General features: G+C 47.6%; 1 protein-coding gene across 3 annotated transcripts in view; it reads left to right on the top strand.

The window, feature by feature from the left end:
* Positions 1–290: 290 nt before the first annotated feature.
* OSBPL10 (oxysterol binding protein like 10) overlaps positions 291–19095 on the top strand; it is a 303273-nt gene continuing 284468 nt past the window's right edge. For 2 of the 3 annotated variants that reach the window (XM_075587024.1, XM_075587022.1), the window contains exon 1: positions 293–952. In XM_075587024.1, coding sequence (XP_075443139.1) covers positions 663–952 — 290 coding nt within the window. In that variant the 5' untranslated portion in view covers positions 293–662. Of the gene's footprint in view, positions 953–19095 lie in introns of all 3 variants that reach the window. The other variant, XM_075587023.1, reaches the window with a different exon arrangement.

Genomic DNA, 19095 nt, shown 5'->3' with positions numbered 1-19095 from the left:
TAACTTTTTTTAATGTTTAATTTGTATGCAAATTGTGTGGACATGAGAAGGGCTGCAGTACATTGCTTCCTTTAGCACAATGTGGCTTTAAAAGCGACAGTACAGGAGAGAGCTGCACGACTGCTGAGAGAGGGGAAAACCCAACCTCTTTTGGAGGGACAGTATATATCCGGGTTGGATGGATAGTAGGAGGAGGGAGGTATATGAGTGGAGGTGGTGTTGCTGTTGTCACCCGGCTGTGGGAGTGACTGGGTGCAGAAATTCGGTCACACACATCAGCAAAGTAAGCCTTACTTACAGAAAATTCCTTCCAGGCAGGCAGCTTTCTCTAGCTGCCAGAGGAGGGGGTATGTGCCAGAACTCAACTGCTCATCCACATCTAGGAACTGACAAACACAAATGCATCTAATAGGAATAAGGGGTGTTCCCAAGTGACTGGCAACTGACACACACACACACACACACACACACACACATATTGGAAGAAAACCACAGTGCAGAAAGCCACATGAAGTGAGGATTAGGGGGGAAAAACCCCAAACAACTGTTTGCAACAAGAAGGAAAACTAGGGTTAAAGAGGGAGGGATTCGCAGGACTTTATTCTGCATGAGTCCTTTGCTTTGCTGTTGAAGGCACAGAGCCTCCTGTACCTAGCAGGGCCATGGAGAAAGCGACTCAGCACCACAGTGGAGGAGGCAGCAGCGACAGCAGCAGCCGGAGCAGCAGCAGAGCCACTTCGGCAGGGTCCTCTCCCTCCTCCGCTGGCCGGGGGTTGGGTGCAGGGTCCAGCCGAGGGGTGCAGCAGCAAGCTGAGGCACTGGCAGAGGCTGGGAAACTGGATGGGGGAGCTGCACAGACAAGCAGGGGAGGAGGCAAGGAGCAGCAGCTGAAGCATGTCATAGAAGGGGTGCTCAGCAAGTACACCAACCTCATCCAGGGCTGGCAGAACAGGTAACCCATTCAAACACTCCCAAATGCACCCTCCTATTTCACTCTACCTTTCTTATTAGCATTAATCTGAAACCGTAGTTAAAACCCCCTATGCCACTAAGTGTACCAAAGTACCGAGAGAGAGAGAGAGAGAGAGAGAGAGAGAGAGAGAGAGAGAGAGAGAGAGAGAGAGAGAGAGAGAGAGAGAGAGAGAGAGAGAGAGAGAGAGAGAGAGAGAGAGAGAGAGTGTGTGTGTGTGTGTGTGTGTGTGTGTGTGTGTGTGTGTCCTAATGTTAGACCATTGTTACATTGTAACCCGGGCCCTGGCAGCACACCACAAAGTGAGTTATTCCTGCTCTGGGCAGCGGAGGGTTTTGGTTTTTTTTTCTCTGGCCTCCAATTTCATGAAAGCCACATGAGTATGGAGTACCACGTTGTAGGACTTTGGATACTGCTTTGGGGAACTTGCCCACTACCCTTTCTTTGCCAGTGGTATTAACCTGATTACAGTCAGAGGGCAGACTACCCTATCCACAAAGAGGTTAACAAGCTACTTTCCCTATTATAATATCAATACTTCATTAATTCACTATATCTATAATTAATATATCTATAACCTAGCTATCTTTTTGTATCATGTATCTATCTATCGGTTTCTCTGAGTGTAAACTTTGGAAGAGTGGCTTGTAATAGTTTGTTTTTAAATACTTTTTATTAAACGTATTTTACTCAATGTTGAAGAAATAGCGATGGAGTACAGAAACATTAAAGAAAGGGACAGGGGAGGGGTAGGTTGCTACAATTCAATCATTTCATTCAGTTATGCAGTCTACTAAAAAAATATATACTGTATATTTAATTTCAAATCGTAAAACCCACAAAGTTAAATTTAACTTTACAATGTATATGTCAAAGTGAAAAAATTCACAATTATTTGTGTGTATATATAAGTAGTTATAATTATGTGGAAGTAGTCCATGGGGCCTAGATCTCACAAAAGTTATAATATGTTCCCAAGAGGTAGTTAGAGAGCTTTTCCATTAGCATGACGTTCTTAATTCTATTTATAATAGAGTCTGTTGGTGGGCGCAGTAGTTTTATACCAAAAGACATATAAATCACATAGAACAATAAAAAAATAATATATAAACATCGCAGAGGACAAAATAACTAAAACGCGACAAACTCGTTAGGGAAGATATATTCAGTATTTCATGAACAAACTATGTTGTAATAAAAATAAAGGTAGCCATTTAAACATGAATAATACATCCGTTTTATTGCAGTCCGGATGAAACCCTGCATCTGTAGTAGACAACTAGATACAATATGTATTTCTTGTAAAGAAGGAATCCATGTGGGTTTTCCATTTACTTAACAGTAAGATTTAACTTTGTATAACAAGCAAAGTGGCTTTGAATGTTTTTTTTGCTACACTGATGATATAAGAAGATATATATTTAACGCTGGCAATGTACGCAGCACTCTTCCACATTTGCATTTTGCAGGCACAATGGGTCCCTGTGCCAAAGAACTTGCAAACTCATTTTGGTGACTTAGGCAAACGAAAAGACTACTAAGTAAATTAATTAAATACAAGTTGCCGTGTTAGTCCAGTTGCAATAATGAAGAGTACTGTATATGAGTACTTCAATATTAGGTAATACCTTTTTTTTTTTTTTTGGACTAACAATTGATATTATAAGACAAACTTTTGAGAGTTCTCTCTCCAAGTCAAGCAATACATGAAGTAAATGTGTCTTGTGGAATAGCACCGCTAAGTAAATAAAGACCTCGTTGGAGCATGAGGAATTTATTCCATTATTCAATGCACTCACTCAAATGAAAACCATATGCAGTTCTTGAACATACATCAAAAAAGTTACAAAAAAGTGCTGCTGCTGAGCATGGGAAGGGTTGTTACATTCACCCCTAAAAGTTTTTTTTTAATCCTTTGAAACTTTAGACCTAATAAACCTAAGGACGGAGTCTCACTTAGCAACACGTTGGGTTTAAAGTAATTGTATTTTTCATGTTTAATTTTGTTGTATTTCGTACCAATCTGAATAGCATATACAGGACATACAAATGTAATGGTGTAGGACAGGGGTGGCCAACTCCTCGAGTCTCTAATTTCTGGTGTGTTGGTGGCCCCTGAGGACTGGTGTTGGCCACCCCCTTTTGTAGGAGTTCTTACTTCATTGAGAAACCAATTGTGCAGTGATTCCAAATGTGCATGGATTGGTGCGAGCTAATAACAGAGTCCTCTTAAGTCATTTGCAATAACGCACATTTTTAAGGATGACCCCAAAACACCATTTTACATCAGTAAATCATGACAGATTATACAATAGAATATGCGATGGGTTGAAATTTTTTGAATATATAGCAATTTGTAAACAAAATTAGCTTATGAGCTAGGAAATAAAAACAGGACATGGCCCAATAATCAGTGCACCAAAAACTTTTGCGAAATAACTTTAAAAAAATGTCTGAAATGGCTGTATTTTTTTTTGTATATGGATAGGAAGCTCCTTCCTCAGTCAGGATGACATGTAAATCCTAAATTGCTAGTATTGATTCCTCTTTATACATGTAATGTGGTGTAGCTAATAATGTTAGGCAGATAATGGGAATATGAGACTACAGACCCACCTCCATGGCTAGCGGGTGATGTCTGATGTTGTATGTCACGGTTCCAAAAGAAGTCTTAATGCTGCTCCCATAATGTTTAAATATATATAATCCACAGTTTGCATTAGAAAAATAATCGCCTTGCACGTGCCACCACCAGTCTAAGTTCTTTCAAAAGTAAAGCTGTCTCACATTTTAATCTGGTCTGTAATTGTTACATACGCCTCTAACCTATAACAGCAGTGCGCAAACTGGGGGGCGGGAGATTGTCTGTAGGGGGCGTGGCCCCGCGCGCTTTCCGATGGCACTTAAATTAAGTGTCGGGGAAGCTCCGAAAGTCCTCTGTAAACTGCACTTACCTTGGCTCCAGCAGCTTCTGGAAACGCGTCACCATGGCTATGCGGCATCAAATGGTGCCGCATGGTTATGTGACGTCATGTTGCCATGGCAATGTGTTGTCATGACGCCGGAGCCGAGATAAGAGGGGGGGGGGGAGGGGAAAGCCGGCAGGGTGGCGCTGGGAAAAAAGATTGCGCTCCCCTGACCTATAATAATAATTGCATGTTCTTGTATAGCGCTGCTGGTTTTACGTAGCGCTTTACAGAGACATTTTGCAGGCACAGGTCCCTGCCCCGTGGAGCTTAAATCTATGTTTTTGGTGCCTGAGGAACAGGGAGATAAAGTGACTTGCCAAAGGTCACAAGGATCTGACACTGGGAATTGAACCAGGTTCCCCTGCTCCAAACACAGTGCAAGTCAGTGTCTTCACTCACCGAAACAACCCTTCTCCCATACTGTGTATTATCTTTAGCTGTGCATGCAATGTCTTGTATATAATGTATAACCCTGTTCACTTAATGGGACTATGTGTTTGTAACCATGTATTTCTCATCATAACTCGGTGCCCAGGACATACTTGAAAACGAGAGGTAACTCTCAATGTATTACTTCCTGGTAAAACATTTTATCAATAAACGTGAAAAACTGTAGAGGAACTCACAGGATCCCTGCTCCGTTGGCGTGCTCCAGCTGCATGAAGAGAGAACAGCATTTGTGCTCTGCCATTTTTTCTTCACTGCTGCTTGACTTAGTAAAGATTAATGTTGAACGTGACCAGGCCTGGATGCAGGACGGACAGGCCACTGATCAACCCCTAGAAAATTAGCAAGCGCCCACGGTATACCGGGTACATTACAAGGGCATTTGGCGTTCCAAGGCCCATACCATATCCGGTACGTCATTAGGGTAGGGTAAAGAAAAGGTTCCTGAATAGTACTTCTTAGGCCGCGATTATAGTGGCTGCGTGTGCGCGACGGAGCGCGTGATATCACGCGGGCCTGTCGCTCGCTAGAAACATGCACTGAGGCTGGAGGCGTTCGGGAGGCGTGGCCGAGGCGTGGCGTACACGTCACCAGGCTGGTTTGCCCTCATTGGCTGAACCGCTCACGTAACACGGCCGTTGCCTAAAAAAATAATTAAATTGTATTTTCAAAACTCGTCCATGCGGTCGCTCCGCAGTGCTCGCCCCCACACTATGGGCGGCCTCATTGAGGAACACTCATTTGTTCTCGTGGCGCGCGATGTCGTGCACACGCGACCACTATAATCGCAACTTAGTCTCATATTTTTTAGCATTGAAAATGAGTGCATGTTGGGCCATGTTTACCAAGCGATGCTCCTGCATAAGACATCTTACAGCGCCAGAAAACACCTTAGGGCCCATAAGTAAGGTGTCTTCCAGCTCCACAAGGCATAGCACCGCTTAGTACATATGGGCTGTTATGTATTCCTCTGTTGGACTATCTGGCTGGCTGGAAAATGAAAAAAAAAAGGCTGTTTCTGGATTCATAAAAATGTTCATGTTAAAACAGCAGTCCATCCTGATCACCATTTTTGTTTTGCATTTTCCTTACATTAATAAATCTCTTCTTGCCCTTTCTGAGGCCGCGCTTATAGTGCCGGCGACGCAACGTCGCCCGAAAACAAATGCATTGTTGCCGCCGCCGCGTGCGCTTATAGGGCGACGCGATTTTTGTAGCCGTAATTATTTGATTTTTCAGGGGCAGTCGCCTGATGTGACAGCCCCTGAACCAATCAGGAGCCTGGTCGCCTGCGCCGCCGCAAAGCGAAATACAACTTTTGCTTGCGGCGACGGGTGACGTCACGCGTCGTGTCACCGCCGCCGACACTATAGGCGCGGCCTTACGCTGTTAGAATCTGCTGCATTCAGCAGATATGGGGGTTTGAAATATTATGTGTCCGGTAGGTTAAAATGGAGACGTACAGTCTAAAGATCACTATGGTCACCTCAGAAGCTAGCGATTAAGAAAATCATGATTTGTAACACTAAAACACTTAAAAAACATGCTCAGAGGAGAAGATACTAAAATGATATGAGTTAAAGCAGCAGTTCAAGCAATATCCTACATGTTTGTTTTTTTAATAAATCAGTTCTGTACTATGAGAAAATACTTGTAGCATTTAAAATTGAAAAAAAAAAATGTTTTAAATACATTTTTAATGTTTCCAATGTAGGAAGCATTTCTAAAGTAATAGCCCCTTCCCATTTTGATAGGCTCTGGCTCTTGAGCCCCGCCCTCTCTCTAGCAGTGCACCAATTGTATCTAGTAACTGCCCAGTCAATCATATTCCAGGAATTACATTGCCCAAAATGCTGTGCAAGAACTGAATTAAATAGCGACTGATTACAAGAGAACAGATCGATCTGCAGATTAGCTAATCACTTGTCAGTGTGCAGGTTGTATTGATGCAACCCTCTATTTTATGGCTTCCCATTAAAGAGTGATTTTTTGCCAGACCTGCTCTCCTTCATTCCTTGCTGTGCGCTGCACACACACTGCACTTGGATTCTCCTGACCTGATACAGCTGCACACTTTGGAGAGAGCTATTGGGGGTCTCGTGAGTACGTTTACCTGGGGCCAGCCCAATGAGGAGGGGGAAGTGTCTCTGTACACGTACCCCCACCTTCAGGGTGTTTTAGAGCCCCATTATAGGTTTACTGCTTTATCACTTATTAATCATTACCCAGTGTCTGCTCTACTCCCTTTATTATAAGGATATAGGTCCCTGTATTTTTTGAGCACCATTCCTCTATCATATGTATTGATGCACATATTGACTTGGAAAAAAATAATATTTTTTTTAAAAACCGGCAGCTTGAACTGCAGCTTTCAATTCATAGGCTAAGGCCACACTGCACGGCCGCCTTGCTTGCCGGCGGCGCGTGCAAGTCACTGCACCGCGATTTGCGGTCTGCAGTAAACTTTTTCCGACGTGGAGGCGGGGAGGGGGGCGGGACCATCACACTTTCTGTGCCAGGGGTTCCCTCCCCAACCCACCCCACCCCACCCCCATGCATCTGCTGCTGCCTCTCCTCCCGGGGCCGACATGTTCAGCAGCCGGCATGGGCAGCAGTAGGCACGGGCAGCAGTAGGCAGGGGCAGCAGTAGGCATGGGCAGCAGTAGGCATGGGCAGCAGTAGGCATGGGCAGCAGTAGGCAGGGGCAGCAGTAGGCATGGGCAGCAGTAGGCAGGGGCAGCAGTAGGCAGGGGCAGCAGTAGGCAGGGGCAGCAGTAGGCACGGGCAGCAGTAGGCAGGGGCAGCAGTAGGCAGGGGAAGCAGTAGGCAGGGGCAGCAGTAGGCAGGGGCAGCAGCCGGCACGGGCAGCAGTAGGCAGGGGCAGCAGTAGGCAGGGGCAGCAGCAGGCAGGGGCAGCAGTAGGCAGGGGCAGCAGCCGGCACGGGCAGCAGCAGGCACGGGCAGCAGCAGGCACGGGCAGCAGCAGGCACGGGCAGCAGTAGGCACGGGCAGCAGTAGGCAGGGGCAGCAGTAGGCAGGGGCAGCAGTAGGCAGGGGCAGCAGTAGGCAGGGGCAGCAGTAGGCATGGGCAGCAGTAGGCAGGGGCAGCAGTAGGCACGGGCAGCAGTAGGCAGGGGCAGCAGTAGGCACGGGCAGCAGTAGGCAGGGGAAGCAGTAGGCAGGGGCAGCAGTAGGCACGGGCAGGGGCAGCAGTAGGCAGGGGCAGCAGCCGGCACGGGCAGCAGTAGGCAGGGGCAGCAGTAGGCAGGGGCAGCAGCAGGCAGGGGCAGCAGTAGGCAGGGGCAGCAGCCGGCACGGGCAGCAGCAGGCACGGGCAGCAGTAGGCACGGGCAGCAGTAGGCAGGGGCAGCAGTAGGCAGGGGCAGCAGTAGGCACGGGCAGCAGTAGGCACGGGCAGCAGTAGGCAGGGGCAGCAGTAGGCAGGGGCAGCAGTAGGCACGGGCAGCAGCAGGCACGGGCAGCAGTAGGCACGGGCAGCAGTAGGCAGGGGCAGCAGTAGGCAGGGGCAGCAGTAGGCAGGGGCAGCAGTAGGCACGGGCAGCAGTAGGCAGGGGCAGCAGTAGGCAGGGGCAGCAGTAGGCACGGGCAGCAGTAGGCAGGGGCAGCAGTAGGCAGGGGCAGCAGTAGGCAGGGGCAGCAGTAGGCACGGGCAGCCTGCGAAACGGGCACCGGAGCTGAAACGAATGCGATTTAGACCCGGAAATCCACTCCTTCTTATACATGCAAAAAAGTGCAGAACATCCACCCGCCAAAAAATAAATAAACGTGCACGAGGAACTGCTGCTGTTAAATAAAAATATATGTACCTGCATATTGACTTAAAGATAAATATAAGTATCATAATAGAGGTAAGTCTTTTTTTCTGATGCTCTAATCATTTGATATAAATGGAATATAATGTCATTATTGCAAATGCTTGTAGAATTTATATCATTCTTAGTGTACATCACACAAGTGGCTTAAAGCAGCGGAGCGCAAACTGGGGGGCGTGCAGCCCAGGGGGGGCGGGAGAATTTCTAAGGGGGCCACGGCGGTTACAGAGGCCCCGCGCTCTTCCGCACGGCATTTACATTAAATGCCGGGGAAGGCGTGAGGCCTCTGTAACTCACTTACCTGCTGCCAGTCAGGTCTTCGGCGATGCGTCGAAATGGCAACGCACGTCAAATGATGCGGCGGGGTCACGTGATGTGACGTCATATGACCCGCAACGTCATTTGACGCTGAGCCATTGTGACATTCTGAGGAACCCCAACCCACTATAATAGCGCGCCTGAAATCAAATGCATTGTAAGGAACCCCAACCCTCTATAATAGCGCGCCTGAAATCAAATGCATTGTAAGGAACCCCAACCCTCTATAATAGCACGTCTGAACTCAGGTGCATTGTAATAAACCCCAACCCTCTCTAATAGTGCGTCTGAGATCAGAAGCATTGTAAATTCTTCTGTATTTGGTACACTTTTCAAATTGCAGGGATCCCTTTAGGGATGCCCAGAGAACACAAGGTTTCCCAGGAACTCCAGTTAAAAAACACTGCTCTATCATTGTAGAATAAAGATTTATCCTTCCATTTTTTGCAGTGCAAGTCATCCCAATTGTTTTTATATGTCTAAAATCATAGCCCATATTTTATTAAGTGGGGCTATGCCATAATACACTTTCTGGTTTTAGAAGACATTGTAGAGGTCTGACTATCCTATGGCATAGCATTGCTTAGGTCCCATAGGGTTTCATAAGATTTCTTTCCTTTGTAGATATTGTGCAGTTTTTTTGGTCCACATCTTCCTTGTTAGTTAGACCTTTTTTTGAAATCCTCTTTGCTGTTCGGAGAATCCTTCGATATACAGTATTGCATTGATGAACACCCATAACATTCCTTCAACATAGCTTTTTGCAATTCATTTCCTGTCCTTCCTGTGTGTGATGATATGGGAACTGTATATCAAGGCAACTTTGACACATTCACATAGAGAGGCATTTTTATCCGTGTCAAGGTCCAACTTTTGTCTCTTTTGTGTTTGCAGAAGTTAGCAAGGAGTTACAGTACATGACACAAACTTATTTGTAATTGGAAGTTTCAAGTGATGTGTTTTTTTCCTCCCAATTAACCGGCATCCCAAAGTCTCTAATGTATTCAGGTGGCATAAATATAACAGACTGAGAATGTGCATCAAATTTATTGACACACACGAATCAGTCACACTTTTTAAACTTACAGCACTCAATCAGTTATAACAATTGCCTGTAGAAAATGGCACAGTACATCAAACAAAATTATTCTTTGCATTGGAAAACTTCATCATGACAGCATGTAATGCAGCTAACATTGCATTAATGTATGGAGAATGCTGGGGCAGGAGTGTGGGATTTGCCACATTCTTAGATGGAACATTTTTTTTGTACAAATAGTTTTCTTAGAGCTGTAACGGCTGGACCCCCTTGTCTGACCCACCCAATCTCACATTTGCCCGTGTGGTCTAACCGGTCCCCATTACAAGGTCGTGTGTGGTGGTGCACCTGCAAGTAACAGGACTTCTGAGTCTCCAGCTTGGTGTTATTAGGGGATATCATCAGGACAGGTCACTGAGGTAGTGGGTACGAGTCCAACTTACTTCATGTGCAGCGCCTCCACCTCATCAGGATCTATGCTTCCGTAGGGAGATGGTCCTGGTGAGGAACTCCTTCTCTGTGGTGACCGCCACTGCAGAGTAATCTCACACTCACACAGTGGGGGTTTCTTGGAACAAGGCATCTTTATTATATGCTTGGATGTAGCAGACTGCCCCATGCAGCTGCCAGCTCTAGCCGCACATCTTTCCGTGCTGTCCCTTTGCCAGGTACGCCCTCCCGTATTGAAGTGGGATTCCCGTTCTCCTAGGGAGATCACCACTGTGCCAGGTCCCTGGACACAGTGTGGCTTAGACAGACTTGATTGGTCACTCTGCCACCGCTAGTTACTGCACTAGGGTCACAAAAGTATTCCTCCAATCCCTTGCAACACAACTCCACTTGCAACTGGAACCAACACTAACTGACAGTGTTGTGCCCTTTATACCTCAGGGGCAGGCGCATCTCTGATGTCACTATCCAGGGACTCAGAGCATACAGCCACTCCCTTCCTTACACAGGGCACCACACCATGGTGTGAGGGAAAACCTCCATAACTACTGTTGGCAGGCCTATACTTACCAGGACTTACAGCCAACAGGGAAGATGTATGCAGTCATTATTATGCATGGCTACATACTCCACCTGGTTAATACCCACCGTCCCGGCTGGGACCTAAATTTGGTGTACCTTGCGCCAGGAAACACTGCAAAAGAACACACAAATAACATAGCAAACATCATTACATGGACATAATAATGCCAGCCCATCACACTCACTGACCAGCAGGGAGCACTAAAGAAAACAACAGACCACTCTATTGGTTAATCAATAATAGTGCCGAGGATCTGGCTTTTTCACCTCCCGCCCCGCGGCATCATGCACAGTCACGCTGTATTCTCGTGGTACCCCTCGCTCATTGCAATACACCACTTTGTGCATATACACACTGCGTCCTATCTTCCAGACCCGCATCAGTTGAGCTACCCTCTGCTCGGCCTGCATCCCTTTAATGGCTCCCCCTTTCTCTACGATATAGTGCTGGATATCGTTTTTAAGCCATCTCTCCCTATTCTCCTCTATCTCTCTCATTAGAGGTTCAGGGACATACGGGTAATCAAGCCCATGTGACTTCCTATATTTTGCCGCAATAGCCCGTTCAGCTCGGCACACCCTGGTCAAGCTACTTTGGCCAGCCGCCCCGGGCAACACCCATGACAGGGGCTCATCGGTTTCTACCGGGTCATCCAACCCTGCGGACCCCTTAGGGATAATAAGGCATGCCTGGATACGATCCCACCTTACCCTTAGGGCCCTAAGGTATGCCTCGTCGTCGAAGTCACCAACAGCCCACCAGTGATCAACCACCCCCTCCCTCTCTAAGATAAAGCGGGTGCGGTCGAACCAGGATACATACCCCTCGTACAATGGGGCCCACCATCTAGTCTCCTTCCGTTCTTCGGAGCTATGGTCTATAGATTCTTCTAGGGACTCCTCATCAGGCCCCCCAGAAGATACCCCAGACGTACCCTCAGATCGCTCAACGACTCCTTTATACTGGGAGGTGTTTCTCACTGTAATACTTAGCACACTAGGGCAATCACTAGACACCGACACCTGTCGGGACATCCTCCCTCTTCCCTCCGACCCATCATCCGAAGTCCCCAAGTCCAGGCTTCCAGTCCGATCATCAGAAGGACCACGTGACTCCCCGGACAACCCTAAGCTGGAACTGGACCCAAATAAAATAGTGACGGGTACAGGGGCTTTAGCTAGGGCCTTGGGGCTAACCTTGGGTGTGGACGGGGTTTGGGGACGGGACCGAACAGTAGGCATTGACAGGGTTACGACCTGCTCTCCAGCGATACCTGCCTTAACGTCGCCACAAAGTCCGTTCTTGTCTCCAGCAGCGGGGCTCCTGGTTCTGCAACTCGAACGCCCGTTCCCCCTGGTAGTAGGGGATCGTTTCCCGCTGCTTGACCGCAGAGGCGCCACCATCTCCCACTCGATGCCGCTCTGGTCCTCCGGAACCACCTCCGCACACGCACGTGCTGCGACGCCATCTTGGGGTGGATCCCCAATCGGGATCTCTTCCTCCACGAGGACATCCGCCAACGCCCGTCTGCTGCGCGATCCAGTCTGGCTCTGGACTCGCTCCTCCGGCTCTTCCACCCCTCGGTTCTGCAACAGGCACGGTGTCTTAGTACCTCGCAGGGTCGGGTGGATCGACCTGCGTCCGATCCACTAGTCACCACGGCAGTGGGACTCCGGCGATCGGGTGGTCGCGGTACTGGAGACACTCGACTCCGTGTCTCCACACCACGAGGAATTTCATCCCTCCATGGCGTACCAATGGTATGACAGTCTCTTCTTATGACTGTCTTACTCGCCAGCCTTGCGCACTCCTCGTCCGAGGATTCCAGCCTGCAACTCGGCCGAGGCATCCCAGTAGGAGACCGGCGATGGGCTCCTCGGTGATCACCTCTCCGATGGCTGGGCTTCTCTGTCGGAAGCACCAGAGCTGACTCCGACTCTGCGGGACTTGCACTCTTATTCCAGAGGGCTCCCGGCTGCTCTTCTATCGGCATCGGGACATTTCCGGTCACTCCCACAGCTTGCACCGGTACAAACGTGGTCATGGGCCACATGTACTGCAGTCCACAGTGGGGGCATCGGGCCTCGCTGCCCACGGCTCCGCCCGGCAGTCTGCACTGCAGGCAAAGACACGCCACAGTCTCCACACCCTCCACACGGATTACCAGGAAGCCTCCTGGAGCCGAATAAGGGTGAGTGGAGATCACCGGACCCTGGTCCACTTTGTCAGCAGCTTCAGCCATCTTTACCAACGGAGGCACTTGTCTCAGAGGTCTATATTGGTCAATGGCTCTTCGCAACTGAAAGGCATGGGCTGATGTAGCAACCCTTCCTTCCATCTTCTCTGTCGACATCCGGTGGAACCGCAAACCACTCCCCCTGGTTGAAACTAGGGGGATGTCTCGTAGACTTGTAGGCTGACCCAGCACAGGTTCGGAGTGAGTCATAGACCATGAGGGCGCGGCTCCAGCTTTCGCGCCAAACTCCCCGTCGGGGTGGAGTTTTCTCGTTGGCGCCAATCCTGGCCAACAATTAGCAAACTGCAAAGTTGCAAGACTTTCTGCAGCATGCCCACGCGGTGTCCCGGGAACGCGGGAACCGCCATTTTGGTGAGTGAAATCTTCCTTTTTCACATTTGAGGTAGCGTTTGGCTGTTTGTATATTGGATTATAACAAAGTCCATTTCGTTCCTCCCATCTAACAACACTGTCGTCCTCACTAGCCTCGACGGCACTTTCCCGAGAGCATAGACAAGGCAAACACGGCGCAGCCACGGCTTTCACGCCATTCCACAACAAACTCACAAAAGTCTCTTACTGCACCGACACACTTTATCCGAGCAAATACCCGGTATGTACCTGGCAGATACCTGGAATGCGCCGCTACTCACCTCTGACAAGCCCCGTTGCATTTGCCTTCCCAGCCTGGGTTCATGCCTGGCTGATGGGCGGCTGATCTGTTAAATGATAATGATTAGGATTTAATAGGCTGCAATGCTTCGCGTGTCTACCAGATGGCATAAATTCATGAATTGTAATGCAGTATATATATATATACTGTGCAGTATTGCAGCCAGCTGGAATAAAATGCTTCAATCCCGGCTTGGAAAATAACTCAATGCACTCGGGCAGAAAACAGTCACAAACCTCAATACACCCGGGTATACCCGAATTCGTGGGACTAGCCGAGCTCGAATAAAGTATGTCGCCAGTGTATGTAGCTTGTTCTTCGTCCACGCACAGTTCATATGCGTGTTCTTCCTCTGACCGCAATCCTGGACCTTCTGCTCTATGCAGATCCTCCATTCTTGGGGTTCTCTCTCCCCGCCATCCTGGACCTTCTACTCTGTGCAGATCCTCCATTCTGACGGTTCTCTCTCCCTGCCATCCTGGACCTTCTGCTCTGTGCAGATCCTCCATTCTGACAGGTCTCTCTTGATCGTTGAACACTGATTTCCTGTACGTGGAGCTCCGCTCTGCGGGGCAGCTACCACATCCGTACAATAAACATGCCTTGTGCACCACCTTGTGTACCTAACGTAGATCTGTTCAGTGTTTGCACTACCTCAGGCTAGGCTCACTCTTTCTGTGTCTACTGTAACGCGTTCCTCCAGTCTGTGCTCCTTGGTAAGTGATCTGGAATGGAGACTAGAGTACTCTGGCTCTTCCATGCAGTACTTTGGGCGTCGACCTGCTTTTGGCTAGCCTAGTGCGGACCCTTCCAGAATTCCTGCCCTAAGTTACCAGTTTACCCCTTCAGGCGTCCCCCGCTAGCGCTACCTCAAGGCGACTAGAACAGCACTAGCCCCCTGCTCCAGACTCACTAACCCCTAACGGATCCCAAGGCGTCTTGCGGCATGCCGCTCCAGAATCTCCCTGACTACCCCTGGCTCCGTCCCACGCAGCACAAAGTGGCAGAAGACACTTTCCCTGTTTCCTAGTGTGTGCCTAGAAAAAGCCTGTCCTGTTAACAGGTATCTCAGCAGCGCCTCCAAATGTAACGGCTGGACCCCCTTGTCTGACCCACCCAATCTCACATTTGCCCGTGTGGTCTAACCGGTCCCCATTACAAGGTCGTGTGTGGTGGTGCACCTGCAAGTAACAGGACTTCTGAGTCTCCAGCTTGGTGTTATTAGGGGATATCATCAGGACAGGTCACTGAGGTAGTGGGTACGAGTCCAACTTACTTCATGTGCAGCGCCTCCACCTCATCAGGATCTATGCTTCCGTAGGGAGATGGTCCTGGTGAGGAACTCCTTCTCGGTGGTGACCGCCACTGCAGAGTAATCTCACACTCACACAGTGGGGGTTTCTTGGAACAAGGCATCTTTATTATATGCTTGGATGTAGCAGACTGCCCCATGCAGCTGCCAGCTCTAGCCGCACATCTTTCCGTGCTGTCCCTTTGCCAGGTATGCCCTCCCGTATTGAAGTGGGATTCCCGTTCTCCTAGGGAGATCACCACTGTGCCAGGTCCCTGGACACAGTGTGGCTTAGACAGACTTGATTGGTCACTCTGCCACCGCTAGTTACTGCACTAGGGTCACAAAAGTATTCCTCCAATCCCTTGCAACACAACTCCACTTGCAACTGGAACCAACACTAACTGACAGTGTTGTGCCCTTTATACCTCAGGGGCAGGCGCATCTCTGATGTCACTATCCAGGGACTCAGAGCATACAGCCACTCCCTTCCTTACACAGGGCACCACACCATGGTGTGAGGGAAAACCTCCATAACTACTGTTGGCAGGCCTATACTTACCAGGACTTACAGCCAACAGGGAAGATGTATGCAGTCATTATTATGCATGGCTACAGAGCTTTCAGCAGAAATAAGTAAAGTTCTTACATGAGGGTAACATGGAACCCCGTATAGATATAATATGAACCTAGGCTTAAACTTTAAACCACTGTCTTTGAACATTTATATAATCATTTATATAGCTATTTAGGCTCCTAGCTTAAAACTTTACCCTTCACTTTGATAGATCCCTACTCTTATTTTTGCTCCTGCACTCCAGTAGCCCTCCCTTCTTCTTTCCATTCTTTCCTTAACTTAATTATCTTATCTTATTATCTTATTGCTGAATATTCAGCCGTGGGTCCCAGATCTTATAAAATGTCTCAGTTAAATGTTTCAGGAAGGCAGTCAGCCTTTCCATCAGACAATAGAGCGCTATTGTCACTTTTTTTGTTTAGCCTTTCCATCAGCACAACCTCATACATTCTATGTATTACCCTTGACCTAGAAGGGGGTAGTGGGCTTTTCCAAGCTGCAGCTATACTGTACCTTGCGGCAGTTAGGATGTGTGATATTAATAATTTGGCCGCGTGGCTCACCTCAACCGGCTTAACCAGTAAATAAATAAAAGGATATAATGGGATTTCAAGACCTGTAGTCTCAGTGATAATCCTCTGAATTACTTTCCAGTATTTTTGGTCTGCTGGGCAGTACCACCAAATATGTATCATATCTCCAACCTCCCCGCAAGCCCTCCAACAGAGATCTAAAGCCTAAGGAAAAATCTGCTTTACTTTCGCTGGTGTGAGATACCATTGATAAAGAATTTTATATATATTTTCTTTCGTTGTCGTACACATGGAGGTTTGGCCGCATAATAATATTTAAGTATATCTGGGACACCCAATCCACCCCTCGATCTGGAAGATAGAAGCACAAACCTGGCCACTCTGGGTCTCCTTCCAAGCCAAATAAACTTGAAAATCTGATACTGAAGGGCTCTCAGCTCCCCTCTAGGAATATGAATTGGGAGGGTTTGAAAATAATATAGTGGGCCTGGGTAGGATGTTAATTTTTATTGACGTCATTCTCCCAAACCATGAGATCCCATGCTTGCTCCAGTCTTAAGACCTTCTTATTTTTGTCGAATAGGGGAGGATAGTTGCCTTGCTAAAGAGATTCATAATTTCTAGAAATGTTAACCCCCAAATATTTAAGGTGAGTGGTGCGCCAACAGAATTTACATTTTTGTTGCAAACACTTGAGTTCAGAGTTAAGGGAAAGTCAGGTTGAAGGCTTCCGACTTATCACTGTTTATCTTTTACCCTGACAACCTACCAAACTCATTCAGGGATTTTAATAAGTTTGGCAAAGATATCAGGGGGTTAGCGAAAAGCGAGATCTTGTAGCTTTTGTCTTCTATCTCTATACCCTGGATATCTGTGTGCGATCTGATCGAAGAGGCAAGTGGTTCTTTTGAGAGAGTGAATAAAAGGGGGGAAAGAGGGCACCCCTGCCTCATGCCATTTTTAATATTGATAGTTTTTAGGTTATTAAAAGGTAGCTTAACCAATGCTCTAGGAGAATGGTAAAGAGCCCTAACTCCTTGTAAAAAGGGACCCGAGAAGCCAAAAGACAGCATGGTTTTGTCTAAAAAATCCCAGTTGATTCTGTCAAAGGCCTTCTCTGTGCCAGGATTAACAGAATCACTTTTCTTTTGGTAAGGTGAACATGTTCTATGATGATAATTTTTCTCGTATTGTCCGAGGCCTGTCTGCCAGAGTCAAACCCAACCTGGTCTATATTGATTAACCTTGTTAAAATGGGAATCAGCCTGTTAGCGAGGATCTTGCTATATATTTTAATGTCCGAATTTAGAAGGGATATGGGTCTATAGCTGCCACAGCAAAGGGGTTTATGTATGATTGCCAAATTAGCGGTGGTTAAATTTGTTGGGATCTTCTTGCCTTCTAGAAATGAATTAAACATCTCCAGAAGAGTTGATGAGAGGTTCGGGAGAAATTCTTTATAATAAATATTTGATAGACCATGCGGGCCTGGAGATTTACCTGATTTCAGTGTCTTGATCACATTGACCAGTTCCAGCAGAGTGATCTTACTGTTCAAAGTATTCTTTTCTGCCTCGGTTAACTGTGGCATGCTACAATTAATTAGATACTTTGAAATGGCTTCTGAGTTTCGGGGACCAGAGAGCACCTCTAATACATTTATGTCATATAAGTCAGCGTAAAATTTTGGGAACTCGCCGGCAATCTCTCGGTCATCGAAAGTGGTCGTCCCATCTTTACGTCTAATAGCGGTGATTTGCGTTTTATCTTTTACCCCTTTCAACTTATTGGCCAGGATCCAATCAGCTTTATTCCCTTTATCATAGTACAGCTGGTTGGTCCATTCCAATGAAAATTCTACCTCCTAGTTGAATTTTTTTAGCTCTAATCTGGACTCAATAAGAGGATTTATAGATTGTTGTTGATGGGTTAGACTTATGTTTATGTTCTAGGCCCAGAATTTATTTTGATGGTTCTTCGTGCAATTTTTGCCTAACTTTCTTTCTGTGGGAGGCCACTGAGATGAAAACCCCTTTGGTTGCAGCCTTGTGGGTTTCCCATAACATCGAAGAAGAGTCCACCGAGACTCTGTTAAGATTAAAGTAGTCATCCAAAGATAAGGGGAGAGGGGAAGGGAAGAAGGGGGGTCGGGGGGAGCAGAGAGGGGAGGGGGAAAAGGGGGGAAGGAGGGAGAGAGGGGGGAGGAGAGGTGGAAAGGGGGGCGGGTGGGGGTAAGGGGGGGACATAACAGGGGAAAGTAGAATATCCGGTGAATAGTTTCAGAACAATTTTAACAACAACAATAACAATCGGTAACATTTCCAATGAAACCTCTCGAATATTTAACATATGCATATATTTTCATTACATTACATTAACTAACTGTTTCTGGGCTGAACCATATACAGGCATACCCCGCATTAACGTACGCAATGGGACCGGAGCATGTATGTAAAGCGAAAATGTACTTAAAGTGAAGCACTACCTTTTTCCACTTATCGATGCATGTACTGTACTGCAATCATCATATACACGCATAACTGATGTAAATAACGCATGTGTAACAGGGTCTATAGTCTCCCCGCTTGCGCACAGCTTCGGTACAGGTAGGGAGCCGGTATTGCTGTTCAGGACGTGCTGACAGGCGCATGCGTGAGCTGCCATTTGCCTATTGGGCGATATGTACTTACTCGCGAGTGTACTTAAAGTGAGTGTACTTAAAGCGGGGTATGCCTGTACAGCAACCCAAGCCGAGCAGTGCCACCTTGCTGAGCTCGACTTGTCCACCTCTCTCCCTTTCAAACCCATGTTCCGACATCCTTTTATCGTCTCGCATTGCCGAGGCTTACCCTCCGCATTTCTCCCCCCTGGCTCCGAAATCTCAAAGAGGTGGGGGATGAAATCTCGGCAGCATGACACCCAACCAAAACAGGAGTAAATATCTCAGGCCCCTAGGGTGTTCAAGAACTTCTGGCCTAATTTAGTTTTTAAACATACTTTAATCTAGTGTAACGGTATTTCTGGCCCGGCCTGACCCACCCAATCTCACATTGGCCCCTGTGGTCTAACCGGTCCCCATTACATGGTAGTGATGTCTGTTGGTGCACCTGTTGGCTACAGGACTCCTGAGTCTCCCGCATGATGGTGTGTGGGGAGGACCCGTCAGACAGGCAGCT

The sequence above is a fragment of the Ascaphus truei genome, chromosome 2 (genome assembly GCF_040206685.1).
Source record: "Ascaphus truei isolate aAscTru1 chromosome 2, aAscTru1.hap1, whole genome shotgun sequence".
NCBI lineage: Eukaryota > Metazoa > Chordata > Amphibia > Anura > Ascaphidae > Ascaphus > Ascaphus truei.
Note: the sequence above shows the minus strand (reverse complement) of the source record. Positions and strands in the feature narration are given on the sequence as shown.